Here is a 1398-nt window from a genome sequence, read left to right as displayed (position 1 = left end):
AGGGATCGGAGCCTCACCTACCAGTACAAGATACAGGACAAGACTGTGTCCTTCTTCGCCAAAGGCTTGTCTCCTGCTGTCCTGTGACCAGAGCTGGGAGCCACTAAGGCTATGCTGGACTCACTGGACATGGACAATACAGGACCAAGCAGGGATGGGCCTTGTGCCTGGGTAGCAGCAGCGCAGGCTGGACTGCAGCTCCGTGGTGGCCAGTGAGTGGCACTGTGGTGGCTTGTGTACTGTGTGCCTTGGCCCTGCCGAGAGGGCCCGGCTGGCCCTGCCCAGCCTCCTGTATGCACACTACGTAGCCCAGGCTGCCCTCAAACTTAGAGTGATCCTCCCGCCTCAGCCTCCTGAGTGCTGGGATTCCAGTTTGGTTCTTTTACTTTTTCTTTTTCAGATAGGATCTCACCGTATTGTTGTCTGGTCTTGAACTCCTGTGTTCACGTAAACCTCCTTCGTCAGTGTACCAGGTAGCTGGTACTACAGGAATGTACCACTGCACTAGCTTTATTTCAGGTTCCTTTTTGATACTGGGGGCTGAGCCCCGCATTTTTGCAGTGAGGTACATTCCTAGCCTTTTTTTTTAACATGGTCTTGCTAAGTTGCTGTGTTGTCCAGGGTGGGCTTAAATTTGGGATTCTCCTGTCTCAGTCTCCAGAATGCTGGGATTACATGAGGACACCAGCATGCCCAGCTTTTCTTTTTAGTGTATTAGTACAGCGTCTACAGGGTCTCACTATGTAGATTGGACTTGTAGTGATTCTCCTGTTTTCAGCCTCCCAAGTGCTGGGGTTGCAGGCTTGTGCCTCCACTCCCAGTCTAGTCCCTGTCTCAGCCACCCTGGGGCAGGGCCAACATGGCTTGCTGGGGATCGAACTGTGGCTGCTGTGCTCTGCCTAAGCAGGCACTTTAGTTTGCTGAGCTATCTGGCCAGCCCTATGCCAGATTTTACTTTGAAATTTTTTAATACTTTTTTTCATTGTTAGGATAGTCAGGGTCAAGTAAAATTTAGAGTGTAATTAAATTGTTTTGTTATTGGCCTTTATGATTTTTTATTGTGTTAACTATCTTTTTCTGACATACTTTACTGAAAAAAACATTATTAATCATGTATACAATTAGAGACTTATTTCCAGAGTATGGTATGAATTTTTACAACTTAGTAAGACATATAACTCATTTTTTAAGAAGGGCAAAAGATTTGAAATCCATCTCACCAAAACAGACATAGACATTGCCAGTATGCTTATAAAAACTTGCGGAATGGGCCAGGGATATAGCTCTGCAGCATAAGCGCCTGCCTGACAAACACAAGGCCCCGAGTTCAGTGGCTGGTCCCGAAAAACAAGCCCACATGCTAGCCATTAATACAAATGAAACCCACCGTGAGATCCC

At 47.1% G+C, this 1398-nt stretch overlaps 1 protein-coding gene across 1 annotated transcript in view; it reads left to right on the top strand.

Annotated features, from left to right (window-relative positions):
- Positions 1-335, top strand: part of Elp6 (elongator acetyltransferase complex subunit 6) — a 12270-nt gene extending 11935 nt beyond the window's left edge. Inside the window, exon 7 of the mRNA XM_023700646.1 lies at positions 3-335. Within this exon, the coding sequence (XP_023556414.1) occupies positions 3-87 (85 nt within the window). The 3' untranslated portion in view covers positions 88-335. The remainder of the gene's footprint in view (positions 1-2) is intronic.
- Positions 336-1398: the final 1063 nt, after the last annotated feature.

Source organism: Octodon degus, unplaced genomic scaffold (genome assembly GCF_000260255.1).
Source record: "Octodon degus isolate 3935 unplaced genomic scaffold, OctDeg1.0 scaffold00126, whole genome shotgun sequence".
Classification (NCBI taxonomy): domain Eukaryota; kingdom Metazoa; phylum Chordata; class Mammalia; order Rodentia; family Octodontidae; genus Octodon; species Octodon degus.
Note: the sequence above shows the minus strand (reverse complement) of the source record. Positions and strands in the feature narration are given on the sequence as shown.